Source organism: Pyxicephalus adspersus, chromosome 1, assembly GCF_032062135.1.
Source record: "Pyxicephalus adspersus chromosome 1, UCB_Pads_2.0, whole genome shotgun sequence".
Taxonomy (NCBI): domain Eukaryota; kingdom Metazoa; phylum Chordata; class Amphibia; order Anura; family Pyxicephalidae; genus Pyxicephalus; species Pyxicephalus adspersus.
Window position 1 is genome coordinate 24,316,515 of NC_092858.1, and position 23,714 is coordinate 24,340,228.

Sequence of the window (23,714 nt, forward strand, 5' to 3'; positions counted from 1 at the left end):
AAAATACACATTTATGTTTAGTATAACAATACTGTGTTATGTTACTTTAATAAATTTGGCGCATCATTAAATTAACTCAGAACACAGAGTTTTGTTAATAGCAAACAATATGATTAAAATCTTCAGTTACGTTCATCACTACACTAAATTATCTCAGGCAAGCTCATTCAGGTATGATGATTTATGTGCCCTATCATTTATATGTGCATTTTAAACAACCTTGGATAAAAATGTTTTGAACACAACTTGTATAAAACTACCTGTCATTTACTAATTGGATGCACTGAAGCCAAAAATGGATAATTAGTTGTCTCAGTTGTTTTAGAAGAAAAAAAAAAAAGAAATAGAAAAATCCTTTTAAAAATATCACGTCTAACACCTAGCCCAGTCAATTATAATAACCTATCAGATTTTTCACATACTCCATATTCTATCTCTAATCTGAACCTCTGGATGACAGCTTCTGAAATGCAATCCTTTACAAAGTGTATCATCAGTGTATCTTTTTCATGCTCAGCCTAATAATGTTAACTAATTGGATTTAACCTAGATTGTGCAACTCGCTATCATTTATTTTTATCTAACAAGCTTCTTTTTGCATGAAGAATTGTTGTTTAATGCAACAAGAAGTGAATTGTCTACTATAACTATATACACCCACTTCTTGTTTCTCCGTCTGTATATTTTTAATGCTTCTGTGCTTTAATCCTCAGCTATAAGTAAGGTGTACATATGGAGGGAGCTGGGACCACTATACAAGGCAGTATAAAGTGTAGAGACCATACACAAGGTGCAGGAACCCATCACAACAGTTTTAGCTGTTTGCCATTAGTAATGTTATAGGCTACATTGTTGTTTTTTACATTTATCCTAGTAGTAGTTGTCATTTATGTATAGCACACACCTCTCTGTCTAATCATCATAAATCCAGATATTAAAGAGAAAGGTATAGAAAATACATTGCATTTGCCTAATATGCAGTCATTGTTCAAAACGTTCTTTGTCCTATATTCTATGGGTACATTTTCAGAGATACTAAATATCCATAATGTACAGATTCATGCACACCCATTGACAAATCTAGGGACAACATGTTTCTTTTTTGTGGTAAGCGAATAAAAATTCAAGCTCCAAATGCCCTGTAAGAGGAAATCATAGTGCTAACTACTGTATAGTGCTAACTAACATAAGAGGAAGAATATACTGGACTTTGAAAAGATATTCACTCACTTTTTGTTGAGTCTAAAGGTCAGAAAAAGTGAAGGGAAACTTCCCTAATGGAATGCATATGGCAACAACGAAGAAATTATAGTGATTTTTTTCTCCCCCACTCTATTCAAAATGCTATTGTATAGCATGCCTTTATGTCATACACATACATAAATCTGACTTTGTAAGACTACCAGAACACTAGTCAGCATGTTGAATATAAAAATGGTCAGGTGATTCCTATGTTTCTCTTAAGGATAGGTAAAAAGACAATACTTTTGGACAGTTGGTCCTACATGTACTATGTAGGGGAAGCTCGTAACCAATGACTGATTGTTTAGGGATTTGAATATTCCTAATAAATGACAAGAAGAAAATGTATATGTGTATGTAGCTTGTTTAAAAAATAATGCAGAGGTTAAACAGCTACAAACCTGGCTGTTCTTACCAAACAATATTTTTAATCTATTTTTTTTTAACATGTCTTTTTATATTTAATAAACTTCATACATACAGACATACATTAAAAACACAATAGAAAAAAAGACACAGAATAAGTGGTAATAAATATAAAAATATAAGATAACCTATGGGAACGTATGATGAAATAGGCACAAAACCAGAAATAATAAAAAAGAAGAAGGAAAATTAAACATGCATCCTGGAAATGTGGAGTTTCTTGGTTGTAGCCTAAAAAGCCATTTTTAAAATCTAGTCAAATCTGACATGTTATAGTGGTAAGACAACACAATAGATTAGGGGTCTCTAAACTAAGGGCAGCCTGCTGAATCTAATTTACCAAGACCACTAGTCTGGCCCAATAACACTGTCATGTTGTCAATGCTGCCCAGCCCCTGATTGATCCAACAGGCCAGTAATGTAAAAATTGCAGCATATTAAAGGCTGGTATTTTTACACTGAATGCCTTGCCAGCCTACCAGAAAACCCCTAACAACTTTGAGATGAGTTGATACAAGAAAGAATAGGGGAGTGCGGAAAAGAACTTGGGATGCGCTACCGTTTACAGCAATATGCATGGGGAGGGCATAGAAAAAGGAAACAGGGACATGAAGGAGTGTACATAAGGAGGGCTTGGGGTGTACTATGAATTTCTAACAAGGGCACATAGAGTGTGACCAAAGGTACCACAGCACCTTTTATTGGATTGCATACAATTAGGTGCATGCTAGATGTAATCAGTAAAAGTATAGTTTAAATTTTGTATATTTTATACTATTTTTTATCTTACAAAGAGGCCCCTGCATTACATTTTAGAAGCATTTACAGAACCCTCAATTCGACCAAAACATTATACATTATATCCCAAAATTTGAATAAATATGTGCAATATAGTCACTGACAAAAATAAAGAAACAATAACATGAACATAGGTGATTGTGATGTCTATTAAAATTGCTATTGCCTGTAGTACAAGGAATTGAAGATACTAACAGCCACAACATGAAAAGAAAATATGTGTGCACACTTTATTCAGTTTCAGTAAATTAACAAGGGTGATAATGTAACTTGAAGACCAACCTGCAAGGAAAGAACCTACAGGATATTGTTTTGAAACTGATTGAACACTTTTTTACTGAATGGATAGCTAGATGGATAAAAAAAGGTTTGAAACAATGAACATCTGCAAGAGACTGTACATATAACTTACTGTTATTTGGATTGTCTCCAATGATATGGTGTCTCCCGCTCCAGTACCACAATAGCAGTGTGGCATCACGAGATCCTGACACGATATAGCAATCACCGCCAATGTAGGACTCGGACCTCGCCAAACAAGTGACTACATCCCAGTGTCCAAACACGATCTGTGTAAGCTTTCCTAAGAACAGAAAATAATGGCAATTGCTAAGTGCTATGCTGACAATGAAAGGTTAGGCAATGCCTATGGGTTATATATCACATCCAGTGTAAAATAAAATAAGCAACCAACAGGAGTACCCATGGAGGGTTTTGTTATCTTGTTCTTGCATTATTAACAAATAGGACAGCTACGTGAACTGGTAAATCTGCATGGCAGAAGTCCTAACACAAAACAAATAGGGAAGCTTTAGACAATCAGAAGTATTAACATAGTACTATTTCAATCTACTACTATCATGGCTACTATAAATACCAAGTGTATTCCTCTATTACAATGCTCTAAAAATGCTATAATATTTTTGTATTTTGACAGATATTATACTTTGATTTCCATAAGTACCTGTTTCTGTTGAGTATACCCTGAAGCTTTTGTCCCAGAAGCCACAGATAAGGATATAGCGGTTATCAGCAGTGACTACAAAGCAGTGTGCATTGATCTGGATGCTTTGATCGACAAGATCAGTGATCTGACGCTTGTTCACTCCAGAGTTATTGGCTAAAAGAAAAAATAAAATCAAAAACTATTTTACAATGCATTAAATAGACACCATTGTGGGAACATTTCTCCTCCTAACAGAAATTAGCTGGGAACTTTCCAGTTTTAACAACTGAGTAACAATTTAAAGCAGGTCTTTCATTAATATCTGAGGGTCTGCTTTCACTGCCAGAGCCCACTACGAGATCCCAAATCCCCTATTATTAGCTGGTATAACATCCACCTGTATCACTCAACTTGTTGTTTAGTGATTAAATACTTAACGATTCAGTAAAGACTAAGAACTCAATCACATGTGCACTGTGTTAATGCAAAGGATTATTATGACTTAAGGCATGTTACGATAAGACAGCTTGTTCATTTTGAACAAACTGGAAACTCATCATAGTGTACAAAAACAGACCAAGCCCTTGTTACAAATGCAGTGTACACATAACATGTAGGTTATGGTGATCTGCAGTATGCTTTGCATGCTTCTGTAATTCAAAATGAATGTTGCAGCAATTGCATTATGGTGTGCACATTACTGTGTACCAAAGCACCACATATGTGCTGCATTTTACTGCAAAACAAAGACATGAGTGGATCCTAAGACATTAAATATAGTTTGAAATGAGAAAAAACATCAGTAAGTCAAAGACATTCTCCAGCAATTATTCAGACATTTGCTTTCATTCTTAATTTTGTATTTTAAGATATTGCAAGATACAATGATCAAAACTTACATTATACCGAACAATATAAGCCAAATCATAAGCCAACACCTATAATAAATCTAAAGGTATTGCTAAACAAAAATAGATTGGAATAACAGAAATAGCAGAAACTAGTACATACCAATTAAAGAGTCCATCTCAATAGGAAGATGGTGAGCTTGGTCCAGTGAGTAACCAGGTGCTCCTCTCAGGCCTGAAGACAGAATGAATAAAAAGCATTATAGGTATAAAGCGTATAGTCAGCTATTTAGGTATGGGCACACAAGATTACTCAATATAAATAAGTCTAATGTATGACCTCATTTAATCCCCTGGCCTCCTTTAATCTCCTCTCAAGGAACCCCTGGTAAAATTATTATATCCACAGATCACAGTACATTAGTGAGAAATGATTCTTACATTGCTGGCCATTGGGAAGGATGCCACCTTTACAGCCAGCCAAAAACCATTAGTATCAATTAAATTGACATGAGAGTGACAAACTACTTTTTCATTGCTCAAGGATCCTGTAGCAACCTCTGGAGAAACCCTAGGGTTCCACAAGGTTTTCTGTCTGGATAAGGACACTGGCTGAAAAAACTTCAGATTGATATAGCAGGTCAGACAGATCACATATGTGAAATTTAACTAGGTGTTTAGCTGTGTACATATACTTACTTTTTAAAATAAAAGATTGTACCAATGTACTAGTACCTCAAAGAAGTGCACTTTTACAGATAGAACAGTTAGCTAGGTAACATTTAAACATACCACAAGCAATTATATATCTGGAGTGGGAATTTGATTTATTATCTGAGAGGGGGCAGAAAAATGAACTGTAGGAAATTGCATTTATCTTTAAGTTACAGTCACCTATCATATGTGCTTGAAGGATCATATAATGTGGTGTGAGTTGCAAAAGCACACATTTACAAATGTTAATGAATCAGTGCTACTGAAATTATTCCTTCTGCGCTCTGTCTTTTATAGCATTCTATAGTTTTTTTTCTGCCTTCAGGAAGAGTAAGAATAACCGACAAGGGCTGCGTCGTACTGTATTCTAGTCCTGAGTGTTTGTCTCATGGGAGGGCTGGATGCCAGACACCCACTGTGTGATCAGAGACCATGGAGCTCACTCTAAAGAAACAGAACTCTGACCCAAAGGAACTACAATTCCCTGAGTATTAGTGTGAACAACAGGAGATAAGCTACCACAAAATGGCAATGTGTGCATGCTAAGTCACACAACACGCTTGAGACCACACATATGTTAGTTGGGTATGGAATGATATAAACATACTATACATACTAACATACATACACACTATGACTATGCATAAAATTCTTTTTAGTACAGCAAAAACAAAATACGGACATAACTGTTTGCTTAATTGTAAGAATTTTCTTGTATTTTCCACAGATTTCACACTGGGATGGTCTTTGCGTTGGTGTGTGATGTCAGCTATTTCTCACGTTTTTCATTCTAAAATTGCAGCTAGTTTAGTAATCACTAAACCATGTCATGTGACTGGTAATGAAGAATTACTTTGTGGATCAAATCGGCAGATCTCAACATTTTTTTTTAATGAGGGAGTAAAAAGATATTTGCAGAGATCAAAGTATAGTGATTTGGGGAAGTGCAGGATACAAAGTGGGGGTTACAAAAGGGGGGTTTAAAGTGAAGGATTCCTCTAAACTGCTAGAATAGGAGGAAAATCAAGACATACCAACAGTGTTGTGCCACCTATTCACTGCAAACAGTCGGCTGCATGTGACAGTCACCACTGCAGGGATGGTGAGGTGGGGGAGGGTGTTTGCTGCAACATGGGTGACTGGCGAGTTAGATGGAAATTTCAGCACCATAATGACATCCTGCTGCATCTGATCCTTAAACATGAGGGGACTCTGTGGAAGGAAACACTAGAGGGAAGAGAAACAAAGAAAACCACTGTAAGGATTGTGCTGTAAAGGAATCAGTTTTAAAATATCTGCTCATATCACATTCGAAGTAAAGAAATTAGATTTGTGGTGTAATAGGTAAATATAAAAACCCAATATACTACATTAGACTACATGTACATATATATCCTAAATCAAAATCTTAAGACAAGAATCTGTCAAAACCCAAATGATCTACCCCATGCTAAAATCATGCACAGATTAATTAAAGTGAATGTCAGGGAGAAATAAAAAAGTGAATGCAGGTTATCCCAACAATTTTCCCAATTTGTTGAAGATAGAGCCGCAGTTGCTGACCCCTCTCTCAGAAAATGCTAGTTGGCTATAAGCCTTAATTATCCAATAGATTTAGTGTTTTCTGATTACCTGACCTGGAACAAATAAGCAAGTCAGCATTTATTCTGACTTTAGAATCTGCATGTTTGTTCCAGATAAGTATTGGAGCCAGGAACAGCACAGCAAGGACAATTTTCACAAGATGTCAGCAAATGTAGGCCCTCAACCCTAAACAGATCCCCAACATAACTGTTGGGTTAGGATATGGACATTTTAGTACTTATATACTTTTTAAGCAGTAAAAAAAGCTTTAAAACCTCAGTGACCCTTCAAAGCTGCAGGCACAAGGTCCCTGAACCATAAAAAAATGTCATTCAGCAAATTCTTTATGATTTAGTACCAGGATGTTGTTTGCTGGCCAGCTTTTTTCTGCCTGTTTTTATAAAACTCTGCATAATATACAAAAACTATTAGAGAGAGGAAAAAATATCTATTACCTAAAGTTAAATATTTCATTCTCAATTATATACCACTGACATATTGTGTATATACAGAGTACGCAGAATCATTCATTCTTTGCCTCCAGGAAGCTTAAATGTGAATCCTGAACATTGCTTACAAAAACAAATATATGATCAATAGTCAAATTTGTGAATCGTGAAATAACCAAAAGCAATTTGGGAGCTCCTACAGGAAACATATGTAGACATAAAAGTGAATGTAGAAAGTCAATAACATAGTCTCCAGGCAAGAAATGAATCCAGGACCCCAGCAGAGTAGGGAAAAAGGGCAAAGTAACTACAGTAATAAATGTATCAACCTGTATGTTTCTATATATCTGGTGGCATGTAGTATGTGCATATTGTGTACTAGGAAACACATTAACAATTTTATTTATAATGTTCGCACTATTTTGTTTAACAGTCAAAAATATTTGCACACTTAACTTGGGACACATTTATTGTGTGAAAATTCATACTCCATTTTCAAGTATGTAAAAATAAAAAGAAATATGTACATATATATGTGTGTATATATACACACACATACATACATACATACACACACACACACATATATATATATATATATATATATATATATATGTGTCCTCACAAATACACTTTAAATTTTGCCGACAGATCACATTTTTGTGCTGAAAGAAAAGACGAATTTCCCAACAAGCCATTATATCTCACCAGGTGCATGGCTGAGCTTCTAGGCGGATGTGGCTCAATAAGCAACTGAGATGGCGTCTGTCCAAAATTCTGTATCTGTGCCTCCATGGCCTGCAGGGAGAGAGGAGTGATTGTCATAATCAATATGCATCAAAGAGATAGGTCAACACACTCCTTGACAATGCAAGCACATCCCAAGTCAGCCATGAAAGAAGTCCAGAAAATTCACCGGTGCTTTCTCTGGGGCTGCAGACTCAGCCAAGTGTTAGTATTGTTGTAGACAAGCTTTGCTTTCTCTCAAGCATGCTTCACTTAACCAAATAACCATTTTACCAGAGGATCTGGGTTATATGTAAAGTTAACCTGTGGTGACATGCAGCTAAAGACCGCAGAAATCTCTCCAAACTCTCACAAAACACACGTGTGCAGGTTAATTGGAATATTAATACGTGCCCACACCATTATCTTGCAGATACCTTCACAAAATCCCCAGTAAGAAGGAAAGTATAGGGGTTTCTTATAAAATACGCTTCAGGAAACTTTAGGAATGAAAAAAAAAAACAGTTGTATTTAATCACACAAAAGAATAAAGGAGTGTAGTAATTGTTCTTTACAAAGCTGAACTAAGACATTTAGTACGACAAGCTGCAGGGCAATTCATACCCAAGGGTCCAATTACATTCATGATATACAGTGTTAAAGCAGACCTTGTGCTCCAACCATGGTCTTTTTTTTCATCCTTCCCTTTGCTGAAACACCCTAAATTACCAATAGGGAGGTGTTTCAGTTAGTTTCTGCTATATACCCACCTTCTTACCAGCTTCCAGATTGCAGTCAATGACATCACTATATCCTGATGTCAAGATTCCAAAGAATGCAGAGCACTCCAAATCTAATAAAAATTTGCTGGAGTGTCCTTTCATGGAGATTTTGATTCTATATTTCTCAGATCTCATAGAAAGAAGGATAATGTCACCCTGGCTCAGACAACAGGGGAGGATGGGGGGAACATTAATAAAAAAGTTTACCTTGCTTTTAGAGTGCAAATTCCACTTTAATAAGAGTATTAACACTAAAAGCCCACATCTTAGATTGAAAGCTCTTTTGGGCAGCATCCTCTCATCATTTTTGGGACCTATTTATTGTAGAGCAATAAGTAATATGATGCCAATTTGGAACCCAGTTTATTAATAATTAAAGCATATGAAATAATATGTTATTGTTCCATTTACACAACCAAAATGATCTGGGAACATTCCATTTGCATTTAATTTTTTTGTTGCAATCTGCAGTAATCGGACTCGATTCCCCTATTCTACTATAGACATGCACTTGATTGATCAGTTTCCTCACAATGGTGCATGCAGCTGCTCCCAAAAACAGTGACATTATCGTACTTTTCTGACTCCCTGATCTCATCGTTCCCCTGTGAGAAGAGTGAGATGTTTAAAAAAACAGAAAATAATCTCTAATCCTATTTATATATCAAAACACACTTTCTTGCAACTTTACATGAATCAACCTTCATAAAGATGGTGTTGTGTTTATATTATCATGATAGACTATCATGAGAGAACCTGGGTGATCTGGCGCAGAAGTAAAAACATTCATTTATGATACATGAATATAGAATTTTAGGAACTCCATTCATGGTTTTCTGAACCACCCAGGATCATCCATGATAGTCTATTGTCTCTAGTCTTGAGGAGCTTTAATAAATCATGCCCTAAGTGTCTATTGGAGCTCTCAATTATTTTTTTTATTACTAATAACAACATATGTCTTTTTATGCAATGAAATATATGTTTGCAAAACTAAGTAATCCCAACAACGGCCCTGATTTATTAAAGTTCTCCAAGGCTGGAGAGAATACACTTTCACCAGTGAAGCTGGGTGATCCAGCAAACTAGTAATGTATCTGGTCCAGTTTGAAAACATTTGCTAACAAATAAGTAATGACTTTTAGGAAATCCATTACAGGTTTTCTGTATAACCCAGCTTCACTGATGAAAGTGTATTCTCTCAAGCCTTGGAGAACTTTAGTAAATCAGGGCCAACAATGTAACTCAAAATGCAGATTCAGGCATATTTCCCACAAGTGAATTATAAAATATTCCCTAATTATACTAAAGTGAAACTAAAGTTCCACTTTAAATATGTGTGATCAGTTGGCACTGTATTTAAAAGGGACAGGCTTGCTGCAAAAACATACATTTTAGTTTCCTGACTTATTTTCAAATATCCATGAAACGTGACAAGTAAAGTGAGTGTATCTGAACAAGAGTTTATTACTAAACCATTCAGTATAGATTGGGAATTTTTTTCATAAAACCGTTTTTTGCCTTTTTTATCCTTTGTTTCATGCAGCCAGCTTATACATACACATACTCCATCAATGGCTGCATGGCATTCAGCAGATCAGTTGACAACCAAGAACCATGCCATTGCAATTTGTGTCAGCTCGGTAACTTTTGGTGTCTATTGGCTCAGAATACGTTGGGTGATGATAATGAAAGGGCATAGATGGGGAATATGGGATAGGGTATTTTCACCCTATGACAGAAAATGACTAAACATGGACTTTCATGGCAGGATCACCAGACATAATTTTAGTGAAGTTGCAGTTTTATAACTATTGAAAATCATTTTTGAAATACCAGAAAGCTTATAAGACTGTAGTGATTGGGTTTATAAAGCTAAGTCAATTTCAAGACAAGAAACCCAAAACAGATCCAATGACTGGAAAATGTGAAGACAGTATTCTCATGTAAACCAGTTCTACCAGACACGAGCCAACAGTAAAATGAGGAGTGCAACCTAATGGGCTGGAACTGCATTCTTTACAAATAGACACAATAGATATGCCCGGAGGAAATGTGACGGGATTATGATGTCCCTTTTGTGGTAAAGACAATTCCAAATAATATCTAATACTCCACATAATTGATGTTTACATATTAGAAAGAGATACAGGCTTTGTATCCAGAGTGTTCTGTCATGTTTCACCACAGGAGCAGACAGTCATTGTAAAGTTCATTATAAATTACAGCTTTACAACAGCAATATGAGTTAAGCTGTCATAATGTTCTCAGCCAGAGATCCCATGCTGTCAAAGAGTGTCAATTTTTAATCTGACACAAGGAAGAATATTATCTGTTCTTCTGACCTTCTGATATTTTAATGCTATAATTGCTGTGCTTAGTGGAGCAGCCATGATTTCACCTGTCAAGAAAGAATGAATCAATAGCCTCGAGCTCCTCTTCAGGGTCTAGCATTGGCTCTGGTGTATGTCTTTCATTAAATAAAAAGCTAATGCACACTACACACCTGTATGAGACGTTTCATTGACTCAAAAAACTTGTGTGAGAAAATATGCTTTAAATATATATATCGCTGCATGATTTGTCCATCCTTAAAAAGATACAAGGCAATAAAGGAGTACGTAATAAATATGAAGGTGTCCATTACAAGGATTCCATTACGACCTGATTGTACATGTCAATGGGCTGTCATTTCCCTAGTGTTAACCTTTGTAGCTGTGAACTCCAAGTGCACTTCACCCTTTCACCTATGACTCACCTGTGATGAACGCTATTCACTGCAAGATATCCAAGGGTGAAACACTGTAATTTGAAAACCTGAATTGCGCGAGTTTCCCATCCAAGTACTAACCAGATCTGACCATGCTTAGCTTGGTGTATTCAGAGTAGGTTGGTCCTTGGCTAATTGCATGAGTTTTAGTACCAACAGGACTGCATCTTCGTATCCTACAGAATTAAGGAACTTTACCTACAAATTAGCTGATTAATAGTCACTGGCTAGTTATTTAGGGGTCCATGGGCTTGCTGGGGTGGCAATATTGGGTCTTACGTTGATGGCTTTGGTTCTTGTAAGAACTGATTCTTTCCCCCCTAAAAGTCAATGGGATTGCAAACGCTGCCTGATGTAGCAGGTAAAATACGAAAATATGCCAATGAACTCCAAATGATCTTAGAAGCATCTAAAACTGGTGATTAATGCAAGTGCAATGCACAAGCTGCAATTGACCATTGACGCAAGCCCAATAATCATATCAAGCTCAGTCTGTAATCAAAGGCATATTCTGACATACCGTGTTAATTAATATTTACATTATGCCCAATGTTCTCTACAAAAGTTCTGATTTTCCACAACACATAAGGAAATGTTTATACTATCCGTGTTAGGAGCGTACAACCGGACTAAATCATTTTCTTAAGCTTGGGTGGCATCATATCCATATTGCTGAAAAATCTGTCAGTATCTGTAGATATAGAATAATAGCCTGAAACTGCAGCAACACATGGATTGTAATCCACATTAAAGAAGTGGTACTCACAGGCTCTGTAAACCAATTGCAAACAAATGTAATTAATTATAGTTTCACAAAGGTGCTGCCCACTATTATTGAGACATATTAGAAAATGAATATGTACAAAAATAATGACATTACATGCCATGCTTTCCAAAGTATAGGAGTTTGAAAAAATGCATATACATATATATATATATATATATATCAGCACCTGCACATCATGAGTGCCTTCTATAATCTAGAAATATAACAAGCACACAGCCTGGCAATGTATAAATGATTGCATGCTTTACATACGGCAGATGGCAGATATCTGGGGGAATGGAGGCTGCAGAGAGCGTCTTCTACATCTGAGCACAACTCATCTAGCAGCTGTTGCACTTTTTGACTCATATTAGCATAGCTTACTTTTAGGCAGGATCAAGACTTGCATGACTCTTTTATATTTACATGTAACCCTATTTACTGACATATACACTAGAAGTCTGATTTACTAAAGCAGTTGAGGATATTCACAATTAATTGTGCAAGGATTCATCTAAATTATTCAATCTAGTGAAGAGCAAATCCCTGTTTAAGAAAAACTTTTTACATATTTTACTGATTGCAACCTTAAATCTCAACTCAGTAAGCAATTGAATAAGTAAGTAATTCAAATATAATTATTACTTGTTAGTAAGTTATATTTTTATCATATGCATCTCATTGCAAGGATTGTTTGATGTGCCATCATTTTTTTATCTTCTGTTTACTATCTGTTTTATTCACCCACAAATCCCATCCACTGTGTGTCTTCAGACTCTCTATCCCCCATGGAAGATACTGAATAAATATAAATATGGAAAATAAAATGAGTTTTTCAATAAAAAAATGTGCTGACAACAGAGGGTGAAAGTGTCATAATACAAGTGCATGAATATTTCAAATCAAAGCAGGGACTGTGTACATAATAGGCGTTTATGCGATGTAAAGGTATAGAAGGCAATTGTTTTAAGATTTTGAAAATTGCATATATCTAGATGCCTCAGAACACTGTAAACGTGTAAGGATCTCAAGCGTTTTGGTAAAAGAATTGCGATGCTCATAAATAGAATATTTTGGTTCTCTTTAAAGGCTAGATTCACAAATATAAAATAAAAATGAATCTGGTATCAGGCAGATCTGTGCTGTCTTTATAACAGTATAAAACAACTTTGTATCTTCAGTAATATACATTGCACAACCTTCAAGAAGTGGTCTCAACCTTCCTGCCCATTTTTCTCCATATTATTTGCCTTGCCAATGGTAGGTCCACTTGTCTGTAGCTTACACACTCAGGGATCAATTACTACCAGGGGTGCTTTATATTAGGGTCAGTTTTATTTTTTACGATCTATATTTTTTGCATTAATATTTGAACATCAATCATTTAAAATCATGCTATTTTACAGAACTCTACAGAATAGATAAAAATGAAGGCTAGATACATGCTTAGAAGTGTTCATAGGACAACTATTGCATCAGCATCATAAATAACTCACATAACAGAGGACCATTTTTCATTTTGTTATTCTCTACATAGGTACAAAGGCAGGATAATGTCCAATAAAATGTTTTAAAAGCCACACTCCATAGGAAAACTCTCTAAGGGTAAATGGGGGAAACCAACGTTCGAATCCCAGCCAGGTCACTATCTGCATGGAGTTTGCAGGTTCTCCCTGTGTCTGCGTGAGTTTCCTCCCACTTCCCAAAAACATGCAGTTAGGTTAATTGGCTTCCCCTAAAATTGACCTTAGACTATATTAATGACATATGACTATAGTAGGGACCTTAGATTGTGAGCTCCTTTGAGGGACAGTTAGTTACATGACTATGGACTTTGTACATTGCTGCGTAATATGATGGCGCTATATAAATACTGTATAATATTAATTACTACAGAAAAGTCCAGTGTCAGTAATGCCTCAATGACAAATTACATTGTAGCCCCAACCTAATAAAAAAGATTTGTCAGGGTACGAATTTGAACATTACTGAGGTATACAGTACTCGAGAATTCCTTACATTTTACTGCACTGCTTACTTTAAATCAGGATAACTTCTTTATAGTAAGAAACATTTTTTTAATTGGTAAGTTGACAGGGTGAGAATCCAAGTGAGCAGTTCTTCTGTATAACTGCTGTGAACAGTCTGATAATCTCAGGCAAAAGACACTGTTTTGGATGTGTTTTAAGTTCATCCATTGGCAGAACACTAATCATGTCCATGTTATGCCGTCATGGATAATGACTACTCATGTATGGTATGTTATATTTCATTTTTATACAACCTTTTATATACAAGGATGAGAATTATTTTCATCTCATTCTTCTATCAGACACTTACCTCTCTTAATACAGGATCTGTAATGCTATCCAAGTTCACTGAACCTTCGTATGTCAAATAATGAAAAACATTCAGGGCACGCACTGCTTCTGGACCACGTTGCTTGTATCCAAATATCAGATCTATCCACTGATGTAGCTGACAAGATACAAATTCACTCTCCAGAGCCTAAAAGACAAATATGACAATGAACATAAATGAACAAGGTATCAACTAGTCATGCAACTTGGATACCAATGTCAAATTTTAATGTTCAGGCAATTTCATAATCCTTTCCTAGATTTATACCAGCGGTCGTCAAATTTAATTTTTTCCTTCCTGGGTCTGTGTATCTACATACAGTTTGGGGAAATAGTGTGGATAAATACAGACTTTGGGCCAAAGGTATTGTATCTTATCCCTGGGTCTAAACAGTTCTTTATATGCCTGCTAGATTTGGAAAGATGCATGGTCTGTTTTTCGTTTAGTCTTCCTAAATCCTATCTGATGTAGGTCTTTACAATGATGTAAGTAGCAGGTACATAGTGGCTGAATCCAGTTCGGAGGTTTCTGTTCAATGAAAGCACTTATGCAGCCAAATACGTCTCTGCAACATCCCTGCATGGTTCATATTTAAAAACAGCTTCAGGGTCCATCAGAAACAGAAATCATGGGTTTCTGCCCAAAGGAATTGGACAAGGAATTTAGTACTTCATGGACCTTAGTACACATTGAGCAATATGGTGACATATCTTTCTCTGTGTTGCCTGCTCGCTCGAGTTGCTTAGTAGGGGATACAATCATAACAAGACCCAGGTTGTTTCTTTGCGAGATTCTTGGCTTTCTATATATATATATATATATATATATATATATATATATATATATATATATATATATATGATAATTGTCTGATAACTGACGTACCAATGTGTATTTATAGAACATTACGTTATAAAAAAAAAAATTGTTACAAAGAAAAGAAAAGTCACACTGGGTAAAAAAAACTACATTCACAACACTAATCTTTCCTCCATTAAATGATACAGATTTTGTAGCCTCCATTTACAATAAAATAGATGTTGATGTCAGCAAGAAGATGTGCTTTTAATGCATTCAAGATTTTTTAGCCTTTATCTTTTGCAGTTTTAAAGATTCATGTGAGCTGGAGAAGAAAGCACTGGTTTTATCTAATTATGCACATTAGGTGGCAGAGGTCTAGGTGGCTAGAGGGGATTGTGTTTCATAGTGTTTTTCTCCATTTCAGCTATTTCAGATATTTTCCTTTAATGTTTAGTAGATGATACCCACATCTTGCAAAAAACTGCCAGACATGCTAAAGAATAACGGTAATACCGTTTTTATAAGGGGTCTGGTGTCATACTGTTGTTCCCAAGCAAGATGCTCATAGGTTTACAGTTCGAACATAATCAGTCCACTACAGCTCATCAATGGTGAGCTCTGGCTGCCATTGTTCCCAATTCTGCTCTCTCCCGGCCTGGAGTTTTGGCCTTCCTGCTGTTGCATTTTTTTAGAATACATAAAATAAAAACAGAATAGGTAGAAGGGGATATATTTGAAAATGACATCCTGTATGTGTTGACTTCAGGACCTAAAGGGGAAGACAGACTCTAAAAGACATAGGAGGTATACATGACAGCATATTTTCTATTTGGGGCAATAAGTCATCCGGCATTCTCTCACTAACTGCGCTGTGGATACAATCCTTACCCTTTCCCTCCACACACCATTCAAAAACACAGCATAATATGTAATGCACAAAGGTACACATATGAATTATAAGTCACCCAGGTCTGACCTTTATTCACATTTAAATTCTGATAATTCTAAAAGTAACATGGCTCAACCCTGCCCTTCCCAGTGGGCCAATAATTCCTTATTCCCCTCCAGCATCATGTGATTTACATTTACACTTTGTGAACACGGAAATTATTATACAAATACCAAGAATGAAAGCCTGCTAAACTCAGTCAGGTCACTCTCTAAAACATCCTACTCCCGAGTATTAGAAGAAATCTCTGGGTTAGAAAAGCTTGCTTCCCGCTCATGATCTGTGTCTCCAAACCTTCTCTCTGTTCCAGTCATGCATTCTCCATCAGGAGCTCTGACATTTCCACACGTCAGAAGCTCATGTCCCCTCTGTGTAATGTGGATTCTTTCACTGACCCCTACATCACTACAGAATCCTGTAGTAATTACCGGGTCAGAGAATCTACCTATGAACTATGTTTGATTAAATCTTCCAACTTAGTTCATAAACACGACAAAATTTATTTTGAGTTTCGGTAATTTGTATTGTTTTTTGTACCGCTCATTCTTTTTTTTTATTTATCACTGTAGGTGTATAAAAGGGAGGAATACTTGCTTTTTTAACTATAAAGAAATGAATGCCTGGATATTCTGGAAACTCGAATACCTATCAGAGGGTGTGGATCATGACTCTTTTGTGTAAAAGATAACATTATCTTCCATCGCAATTGTGATGTATGGAATAGAAAACCAAATTTTAGTGTGTAATCAAACCAATCACTCTTTTAGGATATTAGCTTTTTTTTCCTTTAATGGAAAATGTCAATTTGTTTCATAATATAAAACTAACTGCACTAAATTCCTGAGTGAATAATGAATGTTTAGAGGAGATGCCTTCACTCAATAAGCACTGCGAGTAAAATACCATGGACAAGAGCCGGTGTTTCACTTCCACATATTTCATTATTATGTCACGAGTGATAGTTCCTCTTCTTATTTAGCATCTATTAAATAGTGTTGTCTAGAACAATAAAAGTACATATCCCTTTAATTTTGCCCATACATAATTGTAATGAACTGGGCTAGTTTGTCTTTGTGTGTGTTCTATTTTTGGCTATCAGCATCAATTCAGGTCTGCAGGGACTGAGAGGCTGAGTAAGGCTGCAGATGCACATCTGTGAAAGCTTTCTCTCCACTGCTAGATTATGATTGATGAAGCTAGCATTAAGGTAATGTTATCAGGGACTACTTACGGCTCTTGTCCTCTGTGACATCACTGAGGTCAGAATATAACCACGTTAGCATTGAACACAAGCCTTTATTAATGTTTCATGAGTAATTCAGCAGTAATCAGGCTGGATTCCATGGGTGAACAAGACCAGTAAAACATTCCCCAATGTATACATTACATTTTTCTTTGTATCTACTCTAAGGGCTTCATAGAATACCAAAAAGGAATTTGCAGACTTTCGTGTTTTCCTACCACTGTTAATTGGTATTACAACTACAAATGTTATTCTAGACATAATATTTAGAAAAAAAATGACAAATCAAAGGATAATCCAAAACCGAAATTATTTTGGTTCACAACAGTGGTCTGAATTGTGGGCTCCGGAGTTAAAACTTTCCTCCACCCATACTTAATGGTCATGCAAAGGGGTTTCTTCTGCTCATGCTACAATTGCTTACAGCTCTATCACCCACAGCAAAGAGTGACGGGAATTGTAGTCAGAAGTGATTAGACTGGCACTGTCTATGGAGATGCTGTTAAGAACTTGAAGAGAGTGGTCACTTGATGTGTAATAATTCTGGTATTATATCACTATTTATTACCAATATACTTGATATTTAACGTAGTAAGATTTGAATTGGTTCACATTTGCTTTAAAGCAGTTAAAAACCTGGAAATGGACAATACCTTGTAACTTCTAAAATATATGATTTTAGTGATCTATAGGTGATTTTAAAAACCTAGTGGCTAATGTGATATATTACTATGGTCTATATATTACTAGAGATAGAATAGGCACTTACCATTCGATTGATCCGAACAAAATCTTCAGGGTTTTTGGCCCAGGGTGGAAGATCTACATCATTTACCACAGTACTGTCATCCCGCACACCAAAGTTGTATGCATTGTTGTTGACAAACATCTCTGGTAGATAGTAGAACTCTGGAATTAGCTCCTACAAGTAAAAAAATAATCAATAAGGTAACAATCTCAGAGGTTAGAACAAGTAACAGCAAAAACCAATGTAGGCACTGAAACAAAACTTTACATAGCATTTGTGGCCAAAATGAACATTCATAAAAAGCTATCAGATGTGTTTAGTTCTTCGTCTTCTACCTGTCAATTCTATATACAAGAGGTTACAATACCATTGCTGGATTTTTGTTATATTGCAAACAAAACAGCAGAAGGATGGAGATTCATTAATTTTATTTCTGTAGCTAAGACAAGATTGTGTTTTCCAGGTACATAGTGCTTAGTATTAAATTACCAGTAGAGTCCTAAAAACATTAATCAAGGAGGAATCTGATCCAGTTGATGTTCCTGCACTTGTTCAGCTTAACTAAGAGTTGCACTGGATCCTTAGCCATGTGGTACTGACAAACAAAACACATATCGACTGAATATATTTTAGAAATTAGATATGAAAGAAATCCCCAGCTATTGTACATCAGGGTTTGACAAATTGAATTATAGTCATCTGATCTGTAAAAAGTAATTAGACGACAGAACCAGATACATATTCCAGGCCAAAAATGCCACCATCATTAGTGATATAATGGAAATCACTTGATATGTCTGTATGGAGTATATATATATATATATATATATATATATATACACACATAAACAACAGTTACATGGCAAAAAAGAAATATCATAATGATAAAAAATGCATTGAAAATGTCTTATTGGAAATTGGACTTTTGAGCTCACATTTTAAAGCTGCTTCTCTCTTGTTTGTCCTATTTTTTGATGTTCTCTAATGTTTCAGCTCCCTAGAATGCAGAGCCATTTATATGGTGAGCCATGTAATGTGGTGTTTAACATTACTAGCGCTAATAAAACATTGGTAGCGGTCATTGTCAGGTCACAAAGATTATTGTACAGGTTATTGATGCTTAACACAACATTTGTTTCAGGATTGTGGAAGGATGTCTTTTAAAAAAAAGAAGGAAAAAAGGTGAGAGGCAACTAGAAAGAGAATGCAGATCAGGAAGAAAAGTGAAACCTTCTTATCTGCAGACCTGTTTTAGGTCAGCGATTCTAAAACAAAGAGGCAGCATGACACAGAGGCAACATGCAATTTTAAAAGAAGAGGTCATCAATGACAGCCTCAATGTCTCTCTTACGACAGGTTATGGTAAAGGGTCAAGCTACGTAAAACCTGACGCAGCATAAGAAGTCACACAAATACTGTCTATCAAACAACATAGCCACCTACTCATCCAAAGAAAGCTGCATGCCGTATCTCTGGGAGTGGACTATGCCTGTCTACTTTGTGTTAAAATCCCCACTTGTAGTATCCATCAGAAGCCCATGTAACAAGGTTATATAACAAGCATAAAATCAGAAGGCTGGGACATTTCACATTCTGATACAGGGAGTGCCTGACCTTCATAGTAAAATCACCAGGCCATTTCCTAATGAAAGTTGCATATTTATAAAAATGTAAAACACTATTTGGAACCATGCTAACAAATGTAATTTATATTTTCTTTATGTAATCACATATTTTATGTATATTTTAAACCTTTTTAGTGAAACCAAAATTCCTGCATATAGTTGTGGGGAAATGCCGAGGATTGTTATATATACTCCTTTTCTCTAACAGAGATGACTTCCAGTACCAACAAAGACAGCAAACACCCGCCTCTCAGGTATGTTATATGAATGATACGCTAAGACACGAAGGTTTCAGATTTAAACATTGAATAACTGATAGAGCACCTTTGTAAATGTTATCCAAATTTTTTACTGCTTTATTAAAACTTAAAAACACATTTACTGGCATACTATGCTGTGTTGGAGCAAATCTCAAAACACATTTGTAATTTATAGGCTTGTGACAGGTCTGAGCTGTTGAAAAATTAAAGAGATTTTCAGGAATGTCTCGGCGTGATAAAAGGCGACTATTAACGCTATCAAAACTGTATACCTCCTGAATCAAAACTGACATTTCATTTTAATACATTCCGCTAGAAAAGCTTACTGTTTTTTATGGGTACTCTATGAAATGAAAGCCTGAAGGAGGTGTTTTTCACTCTCCTATCACTATCACCATGAGTTTTATGGCTTCCATATTTCTTTTCTGCAAAAGTTGATCCCTGGGCATCTATTAAGTTGGAATGAGCCGCACTACGGGTCAGTAAGTCAGTCCACATCATCTCCATTAACTGTATTAATTTACACTATGTCACCTTAACGACATCTTGTCACAACAACCCTTTCATACAACAACAAATCATATCCAGAAAGTCGTAAAACAATTTTGAGAGGCTTTAGGGTCAGATTAGCGTTCAACAGTAGGTTCTTTAGATGTCAGCTGTTATAGCGAAGGTTGGGAAGGGGCAGAGATAGGAAAAGCCTTCAAACAGCAAAGCAAGCCAAGGTTGTTTCCGGGTGACTTGCTTCCTGAAAGGTCATTCAACTAGCTATTATTCTTCTTACATATTCTTTTCATTACCAATAAAGGACCATTACAACATTATAAAAAAAGTATGTTTCTTATCTTTATCATTATTATAACTATATATTGGTAAAAATCTAATGTGTTGCAGATTGTAAATTCTAAGATGATTCCTTTTTATTTTTTTCTAGTTATTCTGCCAGTAACACACTGTACTGTATCTTTGGATACACTGTACCCTATCTTTGGAGGGGATACAAAAGGTTCCCTTGTCCTTATCTCCAGAACATGGGAAGGGGTTGTCATTCACAAAAATTAGCCAAGAATTTTTTCTTTTTTCATAGAAGGAGAGTCATCAAGCAGCATTGTAGACAGATTTGCCAACACAGCCTATAAACAGCTTAGGTAAGTGCCTTATTCTCAAGCTTCTAGATATATTTTGAATAAACTGGCTGCCAGCTACTGTTCACCTAAATTATAGTGTTGACTAAGATTGCTTTATCAGAAAAATCTAATTTCTCAATTTAAAGTCAAGGAGAGAACTGCATGGCTTTATTCACACTGGGATATATTCTAAACAATATCCAACTAAGTTTTGTAGGGTCATGTTCTTCCCATAGAAGCCATGCTGGACTCCTAACCCATATCTGTGTACTGAGTCAACTGGGGTAAGTACTGTAAAACAAACACCCAATAAACTGATATAACATAAAAAACCTACAGTAAACCCAGAAAAATAAATAGAAAATAAAGTTACAATCTTCTCATAGCAATCACTTTAGTCACTAGGCACAAACCAATATATATATTACAAAAATATTATAGTCATCCCTATAGCAGCACTTGTATCTTCATTCTAAGCTGCTCAAGCTGTCATCTTGATTGTGACTGCAATAAGTCAGACCAGTCATAAAGAAGGTGTTGCCTTGCAACCAATAACCATAGAGTGATGTCTTACCTCTTTATTGACTTCAGCAATAGACAAGGAAACCTCTAGAGATTAATAAGGATACTAAGCTGCAAAGTACTGCTACCTTAAGTATGGAAAGCTGTAATGTGCATTTTCACCAGCACTTAGAGTAGTCAAATATTGCATCACATACAACAAAATCAACTGGTTGGTACCAATCCTGGTACAAAGGTACACTACCACAGACAACCATCATGTTCAGGTAATCAGGACCAATCAGGGTACAGGGCTCTGAAAGGTGTAAATCCCCCAGATAGCCTATTACAGGCCAACAGCCAGCCTGATTTTTTACATATCTAGTTGAGTTTATCATTAGAGCAGTCCCTGAAGAACTATGCAATGTGTACGAAATTAAGCTGATATTATATAGTGTCTATTGATCTCTCTAAATCTCATTCCATTAGTAAACTAAAAGAGATTACAAGCTGCAAACCTTAAAATATTTACAGTATGACTATAGACTGTGCACTTTTATGGTCATGATCAAACATTAGGCATGCACACTGTGCAAAAGAAGCAATAACTAAAGATTCTCGATCAAGTGCACAGTGCTTTGTGATGGCTGGATTAATCTAATGTGCATTGTTGCATAATATCCCCAGGCAAGTGAAGCAAAAGCCGCGGCTGTAGAGAAAAAGCCCACATTTTAAATGGATCTTGTCATTAATGCTTTATTAATTGCCCCAGGCCATGCAAGCTTGGTGTCGGGTAAGCCGTTACAATATGACACTTTAAGGTCAAATCCAATTCCTGCTGTGTTTTATGGAGTAGACCAAATATTGAGTTAACAGCGGGAAGGCAGAATTTATTGTATTTCTTCTCTTACCTCTGTTGCACAAACATTTGATCTAAATTAAAGCAGAAATTTTAATAGAAGCAGAAAACCTTCAGTACTCAAGATCAAACAAACATCAATTGTTTTAAACAGCTACAATAATTCTTGCAGGATTGTTAGTCTGCTTTCAAAATTATTCACTGCTCAGATGTTTAATGCTAGGACAACTTCCTGAGCAATCACTTTATAGGGTTAAATAAAAGGACACATTAATTACTAACAGGGATAGGGTAACATATTTACAACGTGGCAGGCAAAATACAGATAATTACACTGGCATTGACAATGATTAAACAAACATGATGGGGTTATTCAAAAACTATTAAGCATAGTCTATAAAAATAACATTTTTCTTGGTCAGGGCAAAAGACAGGATTCTAAAAAGAGGCAAGATGTACCTTTGCCATTTTATTCCTTTATTTCAATTGCAAATGTTAGCACATTTTGGGAAGTATAAAGTGTGATTGCAAGACTCTGAAGATGAACACCTGGCACCCCAAGAAAAAATGTAGTTTTTAAATTTACAAATAAGAATTCTGAAATAAGCCCTCCAATTATAGTCGAGTATAATTATAGGAGAGTGATTTAGCTAAAATTTCCTCAAATTATGTGTTAAATTTTGCCAAGCCGACAAGGTGATTAATGTCTGTTTTTATAAACATAGTTATATCATTGACAGCTGCCACAGTATTTCTTAGTTAATGTGCACCTAGAATGAAATCCCATTCTTTAGGAAGATAATTCAGTGAAAAGATACACTTTCATCAGTGAAGCTGGGTGATCCAGCAAACCTAGAATGGATTTCCTAAAAGTAATTTGCTATTTCTTAGCAAGTGTTTTCAATCCTGAACCAGATTCTTCCAGGTTTGCTGGATCACCCAGCCTCACTGATTAAAATGTATCTTTTCCAGTCTTAGAGAGCTTTATTAAATCAGGCCCAATATGTTGATCTAATTCAGGAAGAAAATAGAAAGTACAGGTTTTTTGGTTTTCCTATTTTCATTGCTGTCATTATAAAGGTTGGTAGGGCAATAAAGTGATATAATATTATTATCATTTAATTAACTGGTATAGATAATTCTTTACCTTTACATCGGACGTGTCTCTTTGGCAGTTTCTCCACGATCT

At 35.8% G+C, this 23,714-nt stretch overlaps 1 protein-coding gene across 1 annotated transcript in view; it reads right to left on the reverse strand.

The window, feature by feature from the left end:
• NBEA (neurobeachin) overlaps positions 1-23,714 on the reverse strand; it is a 371,654-nt gene that overhangs the window by 15,211 nt on the left and 332,729 nt on the right. Inside the window, exons 48-55 of the mRNA XM_072398659.1 lie at positions 23,673-23,712; positions 18,175-18,327; positions 14,392-14,559; positions 7,716-7,805; positions 6,009-6,201; positions 4,424-4,495; positions 3,431-3,586; positions 2,879-3,049 (exon numbers count right to left, since the gene is read on the reverse strand). Coding sequence (XP_072254760.1) covers positions 2,879-3,049; positions 3,431-3,586; positions 4,424-4,495; positions 6,009-6,201; positions 7,716-7,805; positions 14,392-14,559; positions 18,175-18,327; positions 23,673-23,712 — 1,043 coding nt within the window. The remainder of the gene's footprint in view (positions 1-2,878; positions 3,050-3,430; positions 3,587-4,423; positions 4,496-6,008; positions 6,202-7,715; positions 7,806-14,391; positions 14,560-18,174; positions 18,328-23,672; positions 23,713-23,714) is intronic.